Here is a 20,067-nt window from a genome sequence, read left to right as displayed (position 1 = left end):
AAGTTTCACTTTTTGGAGTGTTTTGAAAAACTGCATCATTACTATTGTCACTCATTTACAAGAACTGAATGAGGCCAGATGATTCTTTGCTTCTTCCATGTCTGCAGGTGATAGTGATGGGTTTGAGCGACGAGCCCTCGGACCACTTTGTGGACGTGTCGGTGGTCGATCTGCTTCAGGACCGGGAGGGCTTCACCTGGAAGGGCCACGACAGGCTGGAGCCGCGCCTCAAACCCGCCCCCTTCCCCCCAGGCTTCCAGCCTCTGGTGCTGGTGCAGTGTCTGCCCCCGGCCTCAGTCACAGCGGTGGCGCTGCATGCCGAGTGGAACCTGATCTCCTTTGGGACAAGTCATGGGTTTGGCTTGTTTGACTACCACAGACGAAACGCTGTGCTGGCCAGGTTAGGGAGCTCGGGATGTTAATATCTATTCTTCAAATAAAAGATGTTTCAGAATTCATACTCAATCTGTTACCTCTTTTCTTTACATTCTCTTTCTCCTTCTCTTCATGCTCCCCTAGGTGCACCCTGCACCCTAATGACTCCTTGGCGATGGAGGGCCCACTGTCCAGAGTCAAGTCCTTAAAGAAATCATTACGGCAAAGCTTTAGACGCATTCGCAAGAGCAGGGTGTCGGGGAAGAAACGCCCAATCACCACACCCACCAGCAAGGTGAATGGTCATTAGAGGTCAATGCACAGAGCAAACAGACTGAATCATTTCCTGACTTTAATGACTGTTATGTGCAGGTGCAAGAGGCTAACGCTGCTTTAGCCGAGCAGGAGGAAATGGCTCCTATACAGCGAAGGATTGAGCCCCGGTCAGCAGACGACTCGCTGTCTGGTGTCGTCCGATGTCTTTGCTTCGCCGACACCTTCCTGCGTGATGGTGCGTTTATTTACCGGTCAGGAGTGTGGACTGGTTGTAGAAGTCTCAGTCTGATAATGCAGCCCTGATTCATTTGGTTTCTTCTGCTTCTTACACCAGGTACACACCACGGCCCCACTCTTTGGGCGGGCACCAACTCGGGCAGTGTGTACGCCTACGCTCTGGAGGTCCCCGGCATTGGCTCGGGACGTGCGTGTGAGCGGGGCGGCGCGAGCGAGGGCAGCGTGTGCGTGGAGGCGCTGCTGGGCAAAGAGATTCAGCTGATGCACAGGGCCCCTGTGGTGTCGATCTGCGTGTTGGACGGCCGGGGGAAACCGTTACCGGACCCATACGAAGCCTCCCAGGACCTCTCCATCGCGCCGGATATGGCCAACGCTCACTCTGTCCTCATTGCATCAGAGGAACAGCTCAAGGTGGAGGCCGAAAAAACACTTTTTACATTTGTATTACAAGACATATTGTGTTTGTGTTGTTTCATTTCTAAAGACAGTTCAGTTCTTATGGAAACCAATGATGTCTCTTCTCTCTCTCTGCCTCCAGGTGTTCTCTCTCCCCAAGGTGAGCGCCAAGACCAAGTTCAAGCTGACGGCGCATGAAGGCTGTCGGGTGAGGAAGGTGGCCCTGGTGGTCTTCAGCTCCACGACTCAGGAAGACTACAGCGAACACACACTGGTGTGTCTCACCAACATGGGAGACATGCACCTCTTTAACATCCCGGCCCTTCGACCACAGGTGGGTTCAGCTTGACCTGATTCTTTTTGTATAGTAGCTGCAGTTTTAATGATGCACTTTATGTTTCTTAGGTTCGTTACGACTGCATCCGCAAAGAAGACATCAGCGGTATTGCATCCTGTGTCTTCACCAAGAATGGACAGGGTGAGTAGAAGGAAAAAGTGAAACTTGCAGTCACAAGATTTCACTTTCGTATTTAAATTCTGTGAAACAAAAAGGACAGAGACGATGACAGTTTCATTTCAAAGCAAGACTGAGATTTCGGCTTCTGAGACTTCTGCCTTCATCCCAAATACAGGAGAGATGAATGGAGCTGTGTTTGTTTTATAAAAAAAAGTCAACACTAGTGTCTCTGTCCAGGATAACGTGCACATGTTTACAGTTCTCAGGTTCAAGTCATAATTGCCTAATTGTTGTTTGTGTGCTGTTCCCCTCAGGCTTCTACCTGATCTCTCCCTCAGAGTACGAGAGGTTCTCACTGTCTGCGAAGGTCGTCACTGAGCCGCTCTTCTCCGTTCAGCTGGATCGATCACTAGAAGCCACACTTGCCTGGTAACACACACAAACAACCCCTTATATGTAGAGGCACCGTTTCCATTAGTGCAGATTGAATTTAGATGCTTTTCTACTTCACTTCCAGATACATAACCCTAATGTCATAATTTAAAAACCCAGACTGTAGATGTGCTCAAGAAAAATGTTCATATCAAACTCCCTAAGAATCTGTCTGAGCTGAAGCAGATCTGTCGGAAGAATGATCCAAAATTCCTCCTGATCTTCGAGCAGCTTTGCAGCTACAGAAAGTGTGAATGCTGCCAAAAGAAAAAATACAACTAAAGGTTCCAAGGGTTCACTTATTTTTATCCTCCAGCACTTTGAATGTTCAAGAAATGTATTCGATAAAGACATGAGATTATAATATTTTGTGCACAGTGAGCTTTAGCATTTTATATTTGTTTATACTTGTGGATTAGATGAAGATCAGATCAGAGTTTCCAACCGTTTAATGCAGAAAACTGCATCTAAGGCCTGTCACAGAGCCTCGGTGGTCCCTGGACCCCACAGCTGTAGCTGACAAACCTATTGTTCACAGTGTTTTCTCTGGGGCCACGACCAGCGTGAGGCTGCATGTAAAACCAAAGAAATGATACTTTCTCTGTTATTGCTCCATCGGTGCTCCGTCTACTGCCAAAGTAAATGGTGTGTGTTCATGTGTCTCCTCAGCGATGGTATGACGACGCAGCCGCAAGCCAACGGAACCCACAAGAACCAGATGAGTCAGGCTGAGGGTAGGTACACACACACACACACACACACGACACACACACACACTGACACACACACACACACAGCCTCGCTTTTCTGTCTTCTTTGTATTTCTCTCCCCTTTGTTATTCTCCCCTTCATCACTTTCTCTCTCTCTCCCTCTCTGAACCTCTTAAACCCCAACCAGGCGTTGCAGGGGTTCCCCTCTGGTCTCCATAGTAACCATTCAGTATGCCCCAGTTGCCTCCCCTGCCCAGCACCCCCCTTCCCTCGCTGACAGGAAACGCTGGTTGTTGTGGTGACCAGAGCCGAGTCTGTCACAACATTGTAATGTTTTTTGTTTTTAATTGTTTTGCTGTCATGCACCTTAAAAATAGTTTAGGAGACAAAACAGATTTGACAGACTTCATGAGAAGTATATTTGATTTCTTTTTTCATGGTAAATATTCGAAGAAGCTCTTTCACTTCTAATTTAACAGTGAATCTCGAACCAGCCTCCGTTTTGTAATGTTCCCCTTCTTTTTTTTACTCTTAAAGATATTTGCCACAGTTTTATTTAACTTTATCGTTGAGGTCTGATGCAGAAACCTACTTCCGCCCCTGACTCTCTGGGTTTCCACCTCACAGGACAAACAGAGGAGCTTCCGAGTTCCCTGTCCTCTCCCAACCTGGACACCCCGCTGGACTCCCCCCTCAGCTGCGCCGACCTCACCCTCGACTCCACCGGAGAGCTCACCGTGGAGGACGTCAGGGATTTCCTAACGTGGGTTTACACACTTGTATGAATAAGTGCACAGCTCCCACTGATCTGATCCTGTCAATGACTTTGTGGTTTGTGTGTGTGTCCTGCAGCACTGTGGACGAGGCAGAGAACAACCTGAAGAACATTAAAGAGGAGGAGGGACACTCGACTGGCATCCTCATCAACTGAACACGTAAGAAACGAAGATCCTGGTTACAGTTACTTTAATGTAGACTCATATTTCTCCTGTGTGTGAGTCTGAGTAGACACACACACACACACGCACACATGCACACACACACACCTGTTTCTAATGGAGCTGGTCCAGAGTGTGGAAACTTCAAAGCCTTGTTCTGTCTGAGCTCTGCATTCCAACAACAAGCCGTCCACTGGTTTTTTTCCCCCGACCAGTCTGTGGAGCTGAAATCGTTTCCACTGAGGGAAACTGAAAACACTCGTGTGCTTTTCACTGTTTCTTAACGTAGCTCTGGAAATTAGTTTTCACTCTCTTTGTACTGTACATGGAGCTGGACCAGCTTTAACTTCTTTATTCCTTCACAATTAAGTCTTATTTGATTTGTGCTCGACCTTCGCTGTAGAACAGGCACCATTATCTTCTCTGCACAGCTTTTATACATGTTTAACTAACACGTGTGTCCTCTGGAAAGTTCCTCCCAGAACCAAACACACATCTATCATTACATCGAGTGAAGGAGTGAATCTTTACATGTGCTGACGTGCTGGAGTCTTTTAGCTCCTCTGCACTTATTGCACTCATCCATCTGGTGTCATTAGTCTGTGCTCACAGGGGCAATGAATCAGGAGGTTGTTGACATCTCACTCGTCTCCTGTTGTATTTGTAAACACAGCTTTGCTTCACTTTTTTTATAACTCTGCTACCCCCAAGTGGTGGAATCTGAAAATACAGATAATACACTAACCATTTGCTTAATTTATATATAAATATTCCTTTTACTAAAGAACATTGTGGACTTCATGTCGTCTTTGAAACAAGCTTCTTGTGTGTTTTAATGTTTTTATTTATTTCATCCTCTGATTCTTGTTGAAGTATTGACAGGAAGGGGCACAAGTGGCGTGTGAATGGAGCAGATTTCCGTGCTGCACCACAGACGTCTCCCATCAGCCCACTGTGGAGCCCCCCCCCGCCCGCACTCTGCACTCTTCTGCCCGGCACGGACTGAGAGGAAAGCCTCACCATGGACAAATGACTCAATGTTGAAGACTCGGTTTGGCTTCTTCTACCGGAGGGAACTCAAATCTTCTTCTTCTCTAACCACTTTGGAAACATGAAATCACCGGAGACAATGAAGGTCCAGCTGAGGATCGCCTGGTTCTGGACAGACTTGGACGTGATGATTCTCATTTCATGAACTACAGGCTGAACTTTCTGTCGTCCATCTTGACGCCCTGTGTGATTATTCCTCCTCGGCCTTTCCCCTGGATGCTTCCAGCCGGTGGAGGCAGTCTCGCTCAATGACTGTAGCTCCGCCTTCCAGGAAAGAGACTTTAACGGAAAACGTTTCCATGTTGTTATTTTTCTATCCAGAGTTTTGTGGCGTGCTCGGCTCGGTCTGAGTTTCTCCCACAGATGGAACTGTCGATTCCTCGTGCACACTAGTGGAAGTGAAGGACTGTTCTGCAGGCTGCTGATGACCTGAAGATGTCCAGCAGAGACTGAAAGAGGGAGAGTTGTAGCGTTTCACAGAGATCAAGACTAGCAATGAAGTATTTTGAATATTAGAGTATTGAAAGTTGTAGCATTTCTATTCTTCCCCCCCCTCTACGGTGCCAATAAGGGCAGTTGAGTTGCCTTCACCCAGAGAGGAGGTGGAGCATAAATCAGCTGTTTCTGGTTCAAACCGGACGTCGCACACAAGCACATTTTCTCCCCAGGTTTTAACAGGCTCTGCCTTGTCTCTCGGTACTGAAGAAAAACAATCTGAAGGGGTTTTTGCAAAGATTTACACTGTTAAATATGTTTTTATGGCTTTTGGAGAAGGTAAAGATGTAAAGAAAGAAATATAGAGTTGGGGGGCACAAGAAGAAAGAACTGACAGCAATGACAAAGGGAACCAGCAGAGGAGGGAAGTGAAGGTGTTCTTGGTATTTAGGACTAGAGCAGATTCAGGTGAAATTATACTTTGAAACATGTTGAAAATTTCCCTTTTACTAAATTAACGGTCTTAAGTTTCAAAACAGATTCTTGGTTTCTCTCAACTACCTTTTTTAAATTTGTTATATTCTGATTGGTCGGTGCAAAGTGAGGAAGAGGTGGCCGGTTCGATGTTTTATGGTACGACACAGCTGCAGCCTCAGTGGAACATCTGGCTGCTCTTTAATGTGACGTCGCTGGCAGTTTTACAAACGGACGGTGTGATCTGAAGTTACGGAATAAGTGACGGCCTGAAGAGTTAGTTTGTTTCTAGAGGTTTGCTTTGTCCCTTCTGGGCTCCTGTAGAAACGTGGGACACAACATGGCGGACTGACGAGGACCCTCTCCCTCTGTCGATATGAAGGGCTCAATGTAAGCTGCACTAAAACCGTAAAACAAACACAGATGAAAACTTAAAACGGAAGATAATAATCAGTTGTTTGCCAATAGATCCGATGTTTAAATCAAATCCTTGTTTGGAAGACGAGGATGAAATCCGAGCTCCTTCCTCCCCTGAATGTTTGGACTCGGCACGTGTGGCAAGGGAAGCAAAGTCAGTCTGAAAGAGGAGTGGGATGTTTCTGTCTGTGAACGGGTGCATTCTGGGTAATATTGGCTAGACACAGACTTTTTAAGTTCACCACCACTTTTTTAAAGAATTCACTGTATTAATTAAAACAAAAAACTGATCCAGTATCTATATCTAGTTCTGCTAAAGACAGGTTTAATACGAGCCGACGATAGTAAAACCGCTCGGTTCTTCTAGCTTCTCCATCACCTTGTGTAAAACGTAAAAAAGGGACCTCACTACTAATGTAGCTCAACAGGTAGGAATCATGTTCACGCTTCTTTTTTACTCTTGTGTTAGTTTCTTTTTTTTGTTTTTTTGGTGTTCTGGTTGAATAATTAACCCTTTCATGCTCCAGCTGGCACGATTTACCTTTAACTCCACAATTACGATTCGTTTGTTTCTACTTTGTGATTCAGTTTCGTGTGTAGGATTTTAATCAGGTCATTTAGCTTTTTTTTTTTCGGCTGATGAAAAATTGTGAATGTTAATAAAATTATTTACTCTCTCATCTGGATTTTTTATTTTTTACTCGATTTTACATGATGGTTGTGGCTCGATGTCTCTTTCATATTACAGACAGCTTGTGCAGCTGCTTAGCTTAGCATAAAGGCAGGAAACAAATACGATATCTCAGAAACACTTTGAAGGAATCCTTTCACATTTGTCACAAACCTTCACTTAGACTTAAAGATGAACTAATTAGATTCTGGTGGCGAAAGGTCACAGGTCAAGGTCAGTGATAAAACTGATGAAACAGAATTTAGTAAAGCTTTATTGAATATAAATTACAAACCACTCACTGTAGTTTGATGCTGTTTCCTTCTTATACAAACATGGGAATGATCACCAGACAAGTCAGATGTGCAGCGTGAGAATTTATTTTTATATAAAATACATAAATAAAGCATCTGAAGGTGGCATCAGGAGCATGTGCACATATTCATACACACACACACACGTGTGTAGGACTCAACATACTCACAGGCAAACAGTTCACCCCACAAAATATAGTATAAACAGACAAAAAGAAGAAAGTTGCAGCCGTGTGGGAATACAGAGAGAATTCATGTCTTGCTTGGGACCAACACCTGCACACTACACAGGTCACGTGATCACAAGAAGCATCGCAGCAGTGTTTGCAGCCCAATGTGACGCTGGGGCTACTGAACATCAGTGAACCGAAATAATCAACTACTGATCTGAGAGCAGCGGAAGCAGAAGTCAAGACACTTGTTAAAAGATATGAACTGATATGGTGCATGAGATCTCCCATTTAAAGTGTGCGATAAAAATAAAGTTAAGCTTCAAAACCAGCAGAAAAAATAAAGCAACACATTTACATCAAAGTCTGATTGAAGCGAAAATTTGAAACGTTGTGCATTTACTCTTTCAAAAATTATTTCACCACAAGTTTTGGAAGCAAACTCTTCAGCTCAAGAAAAGCAAAGAAATTAAACATTTTGACAAGTTTCCCAGATATTTCTGATTGCACATTTAAACATTAAACATCCGTCTCTCAATCTTTAACTTGCACACTGACCTCGAGATTTCTTTGGGTAAATTAACTTAACAGTGTTTTATGTTGACGTGTCTGAAGCATCGTTAAATGAGACACTGAGCTTATAGAACAAAGCTTCAGGTCAGTGGTCAAGTGAAAGGTGAGAGAACAGATGGAGCGTGGGAACAGAGCAGATCCCGTTTCAGTGAAGGGGGGGGGAGTAAACGCAGACATACCGTGTATATTCCACACGACAAGAAAAAAATATATATATTTAACATTCCTCCGAAAAACAAATATAGTGCTGTTTTCTGTTGAGTTCCTCAAAGGTGTGGGGAAAAAAACAAAAACTGTAAAATAAACTTGTATCTTCTCTAAACTGCTTCAAGTGAGATGCACACGACGGCACGAAGCCCAGAGGAGCGACCTTTAACCTCCTCCCCTGAAAACTATCGACCACGCAGAGCAAGCCACGTGAAAGCAGCGACACAGATCGATATGTCGGGGGATTCACTTCCCTTTGGGTTTTTATAAAGCCTTTATACACCTTTGATCTGTTTTATCGCGGAACATATTTTCTCTTTTTCGTTCAACAGCAGCATTGAGACGTGCTGCCAAGAAAAGCTTGTAGAAAAACTGATATTTGTCCCAAAGACAAGAAACGGAGAACGCAGCCTAAAAAAAACAGCAGAATCCTCACTGAAATAAATCTTTGTCTGACAGTAACATGTTGGCCTAAAGTCCATCATCATCATCATCATCATCATCCTGATAGAAAATACATGGCAGCGAATCAATCGAGTGTTGGACTAAGCGAGGGGGGTTTTGAAAGCGCCCCAGGCGTGGAAGCAGCGTATGAAGCAGTGAGGCTCGTTTCCCTTTCGCACCAGTCGCAGCTTCCTCGGCTGCTCGGTGTCCTTCGAGCGCATGTGCTGGATATAAACCTGGAGAGGAGGAGGAGGAGGAGATGGTCAGTAAGATGTGGGTGGAGAAGTAAAGAAACTAAACGTGAGAAGACGATCTGCAGGTTCTCACTCACCTGACACGCTTTGAGACTGAGTTTGATCTCCACCTGGCTGGTTTGACTACCGACCCACATGTACACCTGAGACACAACAAGGAAAATGAAGTGATGAAATCCAACTGATCCCGTTGCCATTAGAGAGAGAGACACAGCAAATCACAGCATCACTTATTGTTACCTCATTGCCGTTGTCCAGCAACATGATGTCATCGTCAGCCAAGTCGTCCTGGCAGAAGTCTGAGCATTTCTCCGACACAGAGAAATAACCCTTCTCATTGGAACACCTGAGGCACGGAGGTGGGGGTAAAGAAGAATGGAAGACAAAGGAAAGAGTTGAAGGAGGGAAGATATAACAGACGACAAGAAATTCTGTATCACATGTTCCTTTATAATGATTAAAGAGTTAAAAACAGGTTATGGTCACTCACCTGAAGAGCCGAGCGTATTTCATATAATCTGCATCTTCGTCGTATTGTTTCTGAGAACCAATCCCCACCCAGAAGAAGTTCTCTGGCTCCTCCCCCTCATTAATCACCTAGAAGACAAACGGGCTGATCAGTTTAAAATAGACTTTTAAACGCACACACCTAGATTTTTCTAATACTTCAGGTTGTATTCTCACATACAGCTCCTCCTTAACAAAATGTTACACTGCTCCTCCGGCACACACACACACTAACGTACCTGTTTGCTGTACGTGTCGTCGAACATGCTGTTCATGATGTCCTCAGCCAGTTTGGCCTCGTCGGGGTCGGCAGCTCGGCCCACCCACGTGTAGACGATGCCCTGATTGTCTGTGCTCTCAAATGGAACCTGCACAGAATACCTCATGTTTCATGTTTGCTTGGAGGAGGAGGAGGAGGAGGAGACAGAAATCTACAACTTTACAGAAAGATTCACAGAAAAAACCCAAACCTTGAGTATGAAGCAGAACTCGGCGTTGAGATTGCATGAGTCAGTTCCAATCTGGATGGTCCTGAGGGGGGGGGAGGCGCGGTAGAAACAAAATAATTTTAATGAGAAAGACACGACAGGGTTTCTGGAGGACAGCGGTGTTCTGACTCGTGGATGAAAACGATAACAAGCATCATATTAACCTGGTGCAGAGCGCACTGCCATTGGTGCGTATGTGGTAGAGCGAGGGCTGGGCCGAGTCGGTCTTCTGTTTCCTCTTCCCTTTGTGGATGATGAACTTCCTCTTGAAGTGGGACAGGAACTTCAGGTTCTCCTGCTGCTGCGTCATTCGCACCACCTACCAAGCAAAACAGGCTGCAGTCACTAAACTGTGATGAAGGTGAAGAAGATGATAAAAGCACTGATCTTTCTCCACACCTTCAGTTTTCCTGGGAAAAGACTCTCAAACTTCTTCTGCAGGGAGAAGGTGAAGGTGAGCCAGCCCATGTTGGAGGCCTGTCTGCCCTGCCAGAAGTAAACCACACACTGGAAGTCCTCCTCCGCCTGTTTGTCCTCCTCATCATCATCTCCTCCTCCTCCTCCTCCTCCTCCTCTTCTTCCACCTCCACCACCACTAACACCACTAACAGCACCTTCGCCGTCCTTCTTGTCTTTCTCATCATCCTCATACTCCACAGGGACCCAGTATCTGAGAAAGCACAGGGACATTAGAGCTCAATTTAACAGTCAGTGGTTTGTAACTTTCTGTATTATGACCTTTCCACAGAACATTAACACTAGAGATGTTCCAGATGAAATGACTCTGATGAAATGATACAGCCAAAAATGCTGGGTTGGGGATCGGCAAGTACACAATGTACCAATGATCACTTCCATACAGAGTTAGCAGCATAAAGCTGTTTTAAATGGTGACATCTAATTAACACCTCAATCATCAGCGCACACATTTCTCTCTCCTACACACATACAGACACACACACACACCTGCAGAGGAAGACGTAGCAATCCTGTGTGAAGAAATGCCCAAACTCTTCTTCTGGCAGCCGAGCAAACTTCTTTCCCTCCAGCACGAATCCTTCCATCCCATCCAGGTCCTCGTTCCACTCCTCCATCAGCGGCTCAGCCTGGAGACAGAAAACAAACAAAGTGTGTTACCAAACAGGGATTGTGAAGGAGGAGATTAACTGTGTGTGTGTGTGAGTTGTTGTTACCTCAGTGAGGGGCATGGCCGGCTGCCTGGGAAGGAAGAGAGCGGTGAGGTCAGCTTTCATCTGGTCTTTCTTCTCTGCGTCCTTCTTCACCTGGGAGAGAAAACACACAAATAGACATGAGCACCTACACATGGGACACATTTCAGTCCTATCATCTGACAAATCAACATTGTGGGAAAAACACACACTGACCTTGCCCTGCAGGTTGTCCTGGTCCTTCTGTTGTACAGTCTCAGCTGCTCTGGTGTAGTCCACCTTCAACACATCGTCCCAGTTCTTAAACTTGGACTTGTACACCTGGCAAAGAGGACGAAGACGAGAAGTGAAGAAAAGAAAGAGACAGGAAGTAGTATTTTACATTTCATTGCAAGGGTGTAAAAGATTTAAAGACAAACATTACACTAAGGAATGTTGTAAGTGGAAAATTGGTATATCCTCACAAGAAAGACAGAGAAAGCAGCAGCAGCAGCATTTGTTACCTGACACTCGTTGCCCTCCAGGTTGCGGGTGACACACACGTGTTTTGGCCGGTGCAGCATGGAGCAGATCTCCTGACCCAGTTTCAAGGCGGCTGCTCGGACGAGACGGGGAGATTTCCTCCCGATCCAGATGAACACGTCCGACCAGCAGTCCAGGATGTACACGCCCTTTGTGTCCAGCAGGGACTGCACCTGAAGAGAGTGATGGGGAAAAAAGAGGAAGGTGTGAAAAAGGGAGGAAGGGAGGAAGGTTTTCGTGCCTTTAAGCGATCATGCAGCTGCTGCACGTACCAGCCTCATCTCCGGCAGAGTGTCCAGTTTGATCTTGTGGTCTTTGTGCTCCACTGACAGCTTGTAGTTCACCTGAGGCAGCTCCAGGTAGCCCAGACCCAAACCCACCTACAGGTTGAACACAACAAAACATACGTGAATTGTGATGTTTATACACATCGTGCCTTTTGAAAACATGCGACTCTAAGCCGGTGATCAAGCAGAAAGCTTAACAGTAAACCTCCTACACAACCCTGACCAATGTGCATCACACCCACACCACAAGGTTATTATAAAGATGTACCTTGTATAGTTTAGGTTTGACGGGAGAGAAGTCATCTGGAACGTGTTTCTTGATCTCCTCCGGTTGTCCTCCCAGAACCTCCCAGAAACCTGGAGGCTCCTGGTTCTGCATGAGGGTTGTAATCTCTGCCTTCCCCTTGCGCTCATTCTTATTGATCTTTTCTGCAAATAACCTGGAAGAGGACAATGAGATCACTGCATTTATCGGTTGTGCATTTGAGTCCCAAACGTGGAAACTGACGTGAGATATGTCGACCAAGTGGCAGAGAAGTTTGTGTCGGCACTTGATTTGTGTCTCACCTGGCCTTTGTGGTGCTGCTGAGAGTGGCGTTGGCTCCTCTCCAGACAAAGATATCCATCCCTGTCTCCAACAGGAAGACGTAGCTGCCAAAAGAAGAGAGAAACAATGTTAAAGAAACACAATGTTATGGACATAATTACACCCCCGCCGAGTGAGACAGTGTACATATCAAATAGCCGTCGGACAAAAAGAGCAACGAATCAACAAGCAGACATAAGACGGATAACAAAGGTATTAGGAAAGGAGGGCGTGTGTGTGTGTGTGTGTGTGTGTGTGTGTGTGTGTGTGTGTGTGTGTGTGTGTGTGTGTGTTGGAGGGTGAGGTGAGGTGAATATGCAAGTGTGGTTCATATGAAAATCGTATGTAAAGCAGGAAGAGTGTGTGAGACGTACCGAGGGTCGAGGGAAACGGCCTTCACAAGCACAGACTCCAGTCTGATGTTTTTCTTTCCGTAAACTCTGTACAACCTGAGAAACACACAAGTTATATATTATGAAATATTGTTAGGTCAAAAAGAAACATTCACACCGAAGGACGATCAATTAATTACACACAAATGTGCAGGAAACAGCCAAATGAATTCAGAGAACAAATGTATCTGATTTGTGAACAGCTTTTCAAAACAAAAGCTGCAAGAATGTTTGACTGAATTCACAGAGTAAGATCTGCTTTCTAGAGAACGTTGCTTCCAGTCTACCTGACAGAGTAGTGAGAGTCCTCCACAGTGTAGAATCCACTGGATGTTCCTCCCTCGATGTAGGAGATCTCGTTGTTAAACACCTGCATCAGACAAACAGTCATTTACAGGAGTTTTAAAAAACTTTGTCTCTGTATCACAGCCAATAGAATAAATGTGTTTTTGTATTACGCACAGTGAGTTGCCCTTATGCAAATCTACTGTAAGTCTGACGGGGTTGGTATAACAAGTTTATTCAATATTTTGTTTTCTCTGTATAGGTATATTTGCACATTATTTGTATACATACTGCACTGAACTCCTCGCTCTCATCTCCCATCTCTTCCCTGATCGTCCTGCACTCTGCTCCAAGGAAGTTTCGGAGGTTGACAGCGTGGATGGCAGAGCCAGCCTTCTTGTCCAGTGTGGCTTCCTGACCGATCCAGTAGTAGATCTCCCAGTTCAGAGCTCCGTTATCATCCAGGAAGGTCTACATCGCAAAGAGAAGCATGTGAGATAGAGGAGGGGGATACACAGAGGAAATATGCTGCAGGAAAACTTAAAGATGTTCCAGCTAGATTCTTTTCCAGCCACAAATATCTACAGTAAATATTTGACATGTTACCTTGAGGACAATGTAGCAGTCCGCCTCATAGAACTTTCCATGGAAAGTTTCATCCACCAGGATGGGAACAAAATTCTCTATCTGCCACACTCCTACACCTGGAATCTGAAGGGAAGGGGAGCGTGAATGATACTATTCACTCTTTAAAACAACATTTATAAGCAGACACGTTGTCAAAAAACACACAATACCTGCCCCACGTCCTCAATAAAGAACTCAGAGTAGTCGAGCTGAGGCTTCTCCAGACTCTTGTCCCATCGTCGGAGCTTTAAATCTCCGTATTTCAACTCTCCGTTCTCCTGCAAATGAGCAGATTATTTGGTAAATTCATTGTAAATCAAACCTGTTTGAGTTAATTACTCTTCCTTAACTCATTTGTCAACTGCCCCTGAGGTAATTGGACACATTAATAAACCAATCAAACTCCCAGAACAGTAATTAAACCAAATAATGCTTTCAAAATAATGTATTCATAGTAGTGGCAGTGAATTGTATTAATAATAACAGGATTCACACGCTCTCTATGGATCCTTTCTCACACTGTTCGTTTCATATATACGTTTTCCTTACCTCTAAGTTCTTCTTATCGTGTGCGATGTCACTCATGCCCTTCAGCACCTGCTTCGCCTGATCGTCCTGAGAAGAGTCCTTCCTCCTCCTGAGCCTCATCTTCCTCGCCAGGTGATCTCTGGGGCTGGCTCCTGGACGCATGTACAAACAGATACAGATTGAGCCTCTAGAAAATACACAAACGCATTGATATGGTCCAAAAGTCAAGCTCCACACACAGCAACACACACACACACACACACCTCCTCCAGCAGCAGCCACAGTAGCAGGCGAGGCCCCGGCAAGTCGCAGCTGGTTCTGTAGGGAGAAGTCAATGTTGTAGCACTCTGCTGCTCTGTCCACTGGTTTAGGAGGCATCACCAGGTTGGGATTTTCACGCACGTCTAGAACCTACAGAAAGGAAATGACAACAGGTTTTAGATGGTTTAAAGACCTTATAGATTATAGAAATTATAGAAAACTAGTTTTATTTTTAATGTCTACTGGATGCATTGATATATATATATATATATATATATATAACTTAAAAATGATCCTCCATCACTTCATTTGGCTTCATAAAACCTTATCTTCATATTTTATTTCTGTCTAACACAATTAGATGGAACATGTCTTCAGTTTTTAATCAATGATCTTACACATACATGCAATGACTGAGTCCTGTATTACTTGAGTAGTAGATTAGTATTTTACCTCCAGGTCAGTCAAGAAGTGGATGGCCTCAGGCAGCGTCACCAGGCGATTTTTATTCAGCACCAGCTTCTTCAACTTGCCACACCTACAAAACAGCATGTTAAGAGAATCTACCTTTTCCAACACAATTGACTGTATCACACCCACGTTCCTTATAATGATCCATTATTTTTTGGGAAGTAGTGATTAAGAAAACCTGAACTAGAGAAAATTCAGTTCCTGCGTCAATCTCATTTTCTTATGGGATAAACACTTGAATTCAGTCTGGCATCTCAGCCTGAGTCTCACCTGCAGAGACCCTCGGGGATGAGCTCCAGGTTGTTGTTTGCAGCCATGAACTCAACGAGGCTGGAGAGTTTGCCCACACCGGGTGGAACCCCGTCAAAGTCCAGTTTGTTGGAGTTTACATACAGCTTCTTCAGTTTGGACAGTTTACAGATGGCGGACTAGGTGGAGACACACAAACTTTAAATGTTAGACATCTTACAGAGGTGTTTTTAAAAATAACCGGCTGATTACTTACAAAACACCCATGATTAAATACATTATAAAAATAAAACAATAAAATGCAACACTTAGATACAATACCAAGCCACAGAGACACATGCAAACTAATTTAACTTTCAAAATAAGAAATTATTGAAATTTTGTGTTTGTCGTTGCAACAACTGCAAACACATAACTCCCTGAACACTTGGACAGATACGGTGGTTTAATGGTTATTGTTCTTACCGGCAGTGAGGTGAGCTGGTTGCGGCTCAGATTAAGCGTTTCCAGCTGAGTCCACTGGTCAATGCACAGGGAGAGTTCAGAGATCTGATTACTGCTCAGGTTGAGTCTCTTCAGACTGCCCAGCGTGTACAGGCACTCCGGCACCCGACTCAGGTCGTTACATGACAGATCAACATCTGGCAGAGATATGAGGGAGACGAGGAAGTGCACTTTGTTAAAATATTAAAAAACAGCGGGTGAATTTCCCTCCAAGGGTATGAGGAAATGTACAGTGATCGAATTCTAAAAAAATGTAAGTGCAAATAAAGAAAGAATGTAGGTATGAATGTGTCTGTGTGAGTATGTCAGTGATAGTGTGTGTGTGGTGTGTGTGTGTATTACCTGCTAATTGTGTCAGTCCCTCCAGGCTGGTGGGCATGTTGCTCTGGGTCCTTTGCGTGTTCCTCAGGTGGAGGGTCTGTAATGCCACCATGGCCGGCAGCTGGCTGCTCGGACCCACACACAGACACACAAAGACAAGAGCAGCAGAAGAAACAATCAAAAGAAATACATTTAAAACTTTTAGACTTAACATGGGACCTGATTTAGATGGCAAAGAATAATAGTGTGTTTTACCGCAGCTGGGCATGCATCAGTGGGTTGTTGTTTAGTACGAGAGTCTGCAGATGCACCAGGCGTCTCATCTGGGGCGGCAGACTGTCCAGCTTGTTGTCGCTCAGATCCAGGTACAGCAGGTCTGTCAGGTTGATGAACAGCTGGTTGGGGATGGAGTCGATACCGTTGTGGCTCAGATTCAGCACCAGCATGTTCCTGCTGTTCTCCAAGTCCCTGGGGATCTCCGTCAGCTGATTGAAACTCAGGTCCTACAGGAGAAGAGAGACAGTTAAAGCTTGGGTCCAGAATTATGTCTGGGACAAGGATGTTTCATAACCAATTAAAAAGCAGGGAGAGGATGACATATGTGAAGTTAAAGTGGAAAAAATTAGTAAAAAGTGTGGGTAGAAAAGATTTTGAGATTATTATACCAGCACAGAGAGATCATCGAGCTGAAAGATGTCATCTGGGACTCCAGAGTTTTTCAGGTTGTTGGCTCTGGCTACCACCGCCTGCACACATAATGAAACACATAATAATTATAGTATTATAGCTGAATTATATACATATATGGTACAATTAGGAAGTTACCCACTAAAACAATGTGAACTTGTCAAAGCATTACATTGAAATCATTGACTATGATATAACAAAATGATTCTACATGTACTTTATATGCATTTTGTTGTGCGTGTATCCGTTACCCGTAGATTTGGTAAACTGGACAGTTCTCCATGCAAGGTGGTCAGGCTGTTGTGACTCACTGAAAGATGTTCCTGAAGAAAGAAAAAGGGGGTTTTCTTAACATATACACAACCAAGATATAATAATCTAAAACATCAAAATATCACATTAAGTGCCACTTGCTTTAATGCTAAGTTGTCTCTAAGCAAAATGAATTAACTACAAACAGGATAAAAGAGCATAGAAGTATAAGACCTACCTCTTCATTGCTCCTGTTTCAAAATAACCCCTAGTGTTCTTACACAGTAAAATTAAAGATAGATAGCATGAATGTAAGTGTATGGATTACATGGTGTCTGGCATTGGTTGTTGTTGTGGTTGTTGTTGTTGTTGTAGTATTGTACAGTTTTTTTATATTCTCTCAAAAAACAACAACGATTTAATCAAGTTAAAAACAGTTTATCAAAACACAGCCCAAGAACAACAACTGTGAGCAGTGACAACCCACTAATCTCGTTTATCTCTGTAAGAGATCAAGCATACTAGCGTAGATCATCTTTGTACAGTGGCCGGCTGAGCACTGCTTTGGAGAGTTAGATTAGATAATCCTATCAGATATACTGAGGATTAAAGCAGGGCTCTGTCCGCTCCTGGTCAGGTGAGGTTCTACAGGAGAAACACATCAACCTGCTCCTGTAATCTCCTCTGTTACCCACACTTACAGTATAAAGTTAAACATTGTTAAGTTTTGACCCAGAGACTGAGCACACTGATGACAACCAAGCGCTAATATCTGGAAAATGGTTCAGGTAATCTAGGTTGCTACCATAAAAGTTGTACTCATATTATTACCAATACAAAAACACCAGAATGTCTCACCAGCTTCTGCAGAGAGGCCAGCTCCTCTGGGAGGTAACACAGTCCTGTCCTGTTCAGCTTCAGCCATCGCAGGCTGCTCATACACTTGACGTGCTCTGGGAAGTATCCGCCCTGGAAAGACAGACAATTAGGAGACATAAGTGACTTCTGAAAACAATAAAGCTTCAACTGCCTGCATTAACTAATGCTTTGTTTTCTTTAAGTGTAGCTGTGTGACCGAGCGATTGTGATGATGCCTGTAAAACACATTAGTGACATTAATTTACCAGAATCATTTGGACCTGAAATATCGACGAAGGTTGTGGTGAGTAATTATTTTTAGAGAATGACAAACTCACGCAAAACATTTAGCAAATCTGAGTTGTGTGTTATACCTTCTCATTGGGTTCACACAATGCATTAATTCATTCTTCATTCATTTTTATTTTAAAAAGTATTGTTTACAAACAGTGAATGATTTGAAAGGAGTAAGAAGAAGTACAAACTCATTACTAAGAAACGTACTAATTAATTAATCATTAATTAACTAATAAAAGTCATTAAGTTATAATTATCTTATACTTAACCAGCTTCCTATGTTGTTTACATGCGCGCTATATTGTATATAATGTACAAAAATACATATACTCATACACCTACATACTCCATATCAAATATAGACGAATTTGCATTGTTATTTATAGCAGAAAAAGAGGAAGATAAACTAATGCATAAGCAGAATCTTGTAAATTATGAACCTTTGTTATGTAACTATTGAATTAAGTTGTGATAGTTATTGTTCTGTTGCCCAGCCCCAGTCTGCAAACTAGAATAGAATCTGACATCAGCCCTGTTGGAGTCAATGTTATTAAGGGGTTGTGGGTGTGACAGTATAAATGTGGACATCGGTCAGTTACAAATCAGCCACATGAGTTCATGGCCTGTTGTCTGTGACTCTCAGGATGTGACACATGAGAAAATGTCTGTTCTGGTCGTGTTGATACGAGGCAGAGGAAATGATGTCATCCCAGACTCAGCCAGTCACTGAGTAACAAGACGGACTCGACGAACCAGTGACTTCACTTTATTCATACACCTGTAATGAAGTCAGAGCTCAGTTGACTGACAGATAGTTGTCAGCTCACGTCAGATGTCCCCAGCTGTCACTGCTGCTCCTCCCCGCTGAGCTCAGACTGGGTCAGAGTTCACATGTGTGTCTGCAGCCACTCAACAAACCAGCAACCACACAAACCAGCAACCACACAAACCAGTGCTGCTCTTGGCCGCAGTGTAATCTAAGGTAAACACTGATAGAGCCCCAGTTAGCCGATGCTAAGCAGCTAGCAAACGTGACGTTGGAGACAAACTGGAAGTTACGCCAAACTACGGATGCTAATTCAAAAAGCTAACAACGACTTTTCTTTCTTTTTTTTGAACGTAAACTACTCCGTGTATAAACAGACGCACACACAGGACACTATCCGGACTCCGCTTAGTCCATGTGAAACAACTGACAACTGGCTAACGCCCAATGCTAACAGCCGCGAAGCTAACGTTTCAGCGAGCTACGCCTACAGCCTTCTAACTTTAGCTTTAGCCGCGTAGCTAAGCTAAAGTTAGCCTCTCGCCGGGAGAGACTGCGGGTTCGAATCCTTACTTTGAAGTCGTTTCCACTGAGGTCCACCCCCCTGATGAAGGGAAGAACTCCGGTGGCAGCCATTACCGCTGGAAGTCAGCTGCTCAGCCCGCGACTGTCTATTTTGGTGCCGAGCCCACGATAAGCTACAGGCAGGACGGGCGTCTTCGTCGTGGGTGGGGGGGGGGGGTTTGACGTAGGCTCAAAGTGGCTTCAGCGCCACCTACTGCTCCGGAGGGGGAAACCAGCGAGTGTGGAACCACGTGTGTGGGAAGTTTTGTTTACTTTGACATTTCAAAACTAAAAACTCGTTTTAGTTAAAAAAGCTTTTTGGGAATAGCTTAATTTTGTCCATCATGAGATAGCCCGGACTCTGTTTTTAATTTATTCATCTTTTGTTTTATAATGTCTGTATTTTTTCTTTTTCTTTCAACCTGTGACTGAATTATTTGATCAAAATATTAATAAATCCCTATTCATTTGTATTTGTATATACTTTAATAAAATATAATAATATATATATCATTTTATTTTATCATATTATATCATTTCATTTTGATAATATAATATCTTAATATATAATATCATACTATATAATACTATATTTACTATATTATTTCACATATTT

General features: G+C 43.8%; 2 protein-coding genes across 2 annotated transcripts in view; one reads left to right on the top strand and one right to left on the bottom strand.

Moving 5' to 3' along the window:
- The window catches only part of llgl1 (LLGL scribble cell polarity complex component 1), a 30,466-nt gene extending 23,588 nt beyond the window's left edge, over positions 1-6,878 (top strand). The window contains exons 14-24 of the mRNA XM_035181774.2: positions 108-400; positions 520-670; positions 748-886; positions 986-1,299; positions 1,427-1,618; positions 1,690-1,762; positions 2,056-2,170; positions 2,843-2,907; positions 3,512-3,647; positions 3,737-3,819; positions 4,696-6,878. Of these exons, the coding sequence (XP_035037665.2) occupies positions 108-400; positions 520-670; positions 748-886; positions 986-1,299; positions 1,427-1,618; positions 1,690-1,762; positions 2,056-2,170; positions 2,843-2,907; positions 3,512-3,647; positions 3,737-3,815 (1,557 nt within the window). The 3' untranslated portion in view covers positions 3,816-3,819; positions 4,696-6,878. The remainder of the gene's footprint in view (positions 1-107; positions 401-519; positions 671-747; positions 887-985; positions 1,300-1,426; positions 1,619-1,689; positions 1,763-2,055; positions 2,171-2,842; positions 2,908-3,511; positions 3,648-3,736; positions 3,820-4,695) is intronic.
- Positions 6,879-7,124: 246 nt separating this feature from the next.
- Positions 7,125-19,618, bottom strand: flii (FLII actin remodeling protein). The gene is made up of 31 exons (XM_035181748.2): positions 19,461-19,618; positions 17,825-17,935; positions 16,966-17,037; positions 16,693-16,773; positions 16,283-16,530; positions 16,049-16,152; positions 15,668-15,843; positions 15,224-15,381; positions 14,936-15,020; positions 14,485-14,632; positions 14,243-14,373; positions 13,864-13,971; positions 13,673-13,777; positions 13,358-13,537; positions 13,069-13,151; positions 12,764-12,838; positions 12,371-12,454; positions 12,072-12,243; positions 11,789-11,896; positions 11,498-11,689; positions 11,211-11,315; positions 11,019-11,108; positions 10,792-10,931; positions 10,225-10,495; positions 9,990-10,144; positions 9,808-9,868; positions 9,577-9,705; positions 9,321-9,427; positions 9,071-9,176; positions 8,908-8,973; positions 7,125-8,812 (listed from the first exon to the last, which is right to left on the bottom strand). Exons 1-31 carry the CDS (start codon positions 19,521-19,523, stop codon positions 8,678-8,680), a joined length of 3,849 nt encoding a protein of 1,282 aa, XP_035037639.2. The 5' UTR covers positions 19,524-19,618; the 3' UTR covers positions 7,125-8,677.
- Between the last annotated feature and the right edge of the window lie 449 nt (positions 19,619-20,067).

The sequence above is a fragment of the Hippoglossus stenolepis genome, chromosome 16 (assembly GCF_022539355.2).
Source record: "Hippoglossus stenolepis isolate QCI-W04-F060 chromosome 16, HSTE1.2, whole genome shotgun sequence".
Classification (NCBI taxonomy): Eukaryota; Metazoa; Chordata; class Actinopteri; order Pleuronectiformes; family Pleuronectidae; genus Hippoglossus; species Hippoglossus stenolepis.
Note: the sequence above shows the minus strand (reverse complement) of the source record. Positions and strands in the feature narration are given on the sequence as shown.